The sequence below is a fragment of the Pyricularia pennisetigena genome, chromosome 3 (genome assembly GCF_004337985.1).
Source record: "Pyricularia pennisetigena strain Br36 chromosome 3, whole genome shotgun sequence".
Taxonomy (NCBI): domain Eukaryota; kingdom Fungi; phylum Ascomycota; class Sordariomycetes; order Magnaporthales; family Pyriculariaceae; genus Pyricularia; species Pyricularia pennisetigena.
In genome coordinates this window covers 755844-757435 of record NC_043742.1, presented here as the reverse complement: position 1 = coordinate 757435, position 1592 = coordinate 755844, and the positions used below count along the sequence as shown (strand labels likewise).

At 62.4% G+C, this 1592-nt stretch overlaps 1 protein-coding gene across 1 annotated transcript; it reads left to right on the top strand.

Moving 5' to 3' along the window:
• Nucleotides 1–38: 38 nt before the first annotated feature.
• Nucleotides 39–1385, top strand: PpBr36_02239 (uncharacterized protein; the record flags this gene model as incomplete). The annotated part of the gene is made up of 1 exon (XM_029889421.1): nt 39–1385. The coding sequence occupies one exon, from the start codon at nt 39–41 to the stop codon at nt 1383–1385; it is 1347 nt and encodes a 448-aa protein (XP_029753616.1).
• Between the last annotated feature and the right edge of the window lie 207 nt (nt 1386–1592).

Sequence of the window (1592 nt, the reverse complement as noted above, 5' to 3'; positions counted from 1 at the left end):
AAAAAAAAAAAAAAAAAAAAAAAAAAAAAAAAAAAAAAATGGAGGCAGCACTAGCTAACCTGAGCAACGTGGCCCAGTCGGCGCTACAGGCGGCGGCGGCGAGAGTGCGTGGTACGGCCGCCGCCAACACAGACAACGCCGCTGCCACATCGTACCCTCAATGGCTACCATACGTTGCCGCCATGTTGGTGGCATACCCGATCCTGGTGCACCTCCTCCGCTACCGCAGCTTGCACGTCCTGCGGCGCCGCTTCCCCTACGGTCCCGAGGCGGGTAAAAACCACAAGCCCTACTCGGCCATGACCAACGATGATGCCCATGCCATCGTCCATCGCGTCGCCGACTGGGAGTTCCCCGCCGTGGGCCTGCTGGGCCTGCAGATGGCTCTGCTGCGCACCTACGGCGTCCCGTCCATCTCGCGCCTGCTGGCCGGCACCCGCCAGCTCGGCCAGGGCGACAACGTCGGCCGCCGCTACGCCGACACGGGCGCCATCATGAACGAGATCTACGAGAACCCGCCCGACACGCGCCGTAGCGCCGAGGCCTACGCCCGCCTCAACTACCTGCACGGCGTCTACATCAAGGCCGGCAGGATCTCCAACGACGACATGCTCTACGTCCTGGGCCTCTTCATGTACGACGCCGTCGAGGCCATCGACCGCTGGGAGTGGCGCCGCCTCACCGACCTGGAGCGCTGCGCCTACGGCGTCTTCCACCACGGCATGGGCCGCGCCATGGACATCGACTTCTCGCCCCTGCCGAGCGCCGCCGCCGGCTTCCGCGACGGCCTGCACTTTTACGACGAGCTGTGCGCCTGGGGCAAGGCCTACGAGCGCGCCCACATGCTCCCGGCCCAGTCCAACCACGACGTCGCCGTCCACACCGTGCGCCTGCTGCAGCGCGACTTCCCGTCCCTGCTGCACCCCGTCGTCGAGAACATGGTGTACTCGGTCTTTGACGACCGGTTCCTGGCCGCCTGCCGGTTCCCCAAGCCGCCGCGCGGCTACTACGTCCTGACCAGCGCCCTGTTCGCCCTCAAGCGCTACGTCTGCCGCCACCTGCTGCTGCCGCGCACCGCGCCCCTGGCTCCCTGGCGGAGCTACGACCCGGCCGAGGACGTCGGTCCCGACGGCAGGCGCTGCTTCACAAACTACGCCGGCCTGCCCGTCTACGTGCGCCCCACCTTTTGGAACCGCTGGGGTCCCGGCGCCTTGTACTTTCGCCTCATCGGGAAGCCCCTGCCCGGCGACAAGGGCATGGAGCCAGAGGGTTACCTGCTCAAAGACGCCGGCCCGAGACAGCACAGCGGCAAGGGCTGGGACGAGGCCGAGTTGACGACCCAGAAGCTGCTAAAGACGCCCAGAGGCGGCTGTCCTTTTGCGTGAACAATTAATTAATTCACTGGGGCGGGGAGGTCTGTTTTGCTGGCTTTTTCTTTTTTCTTTTTTTCTTCTTGTGCATACAAAGCGATTTTACATGTTATGGGTGGCCAGTCAAATCTCGTTTCTGCGCTACGTATTTTTACAGAGTCATTTCTAAAAAAAAAAAGTATCACCAAATGCAGCTTGGTCTGTAGAGTTAGTCGTTCTTAT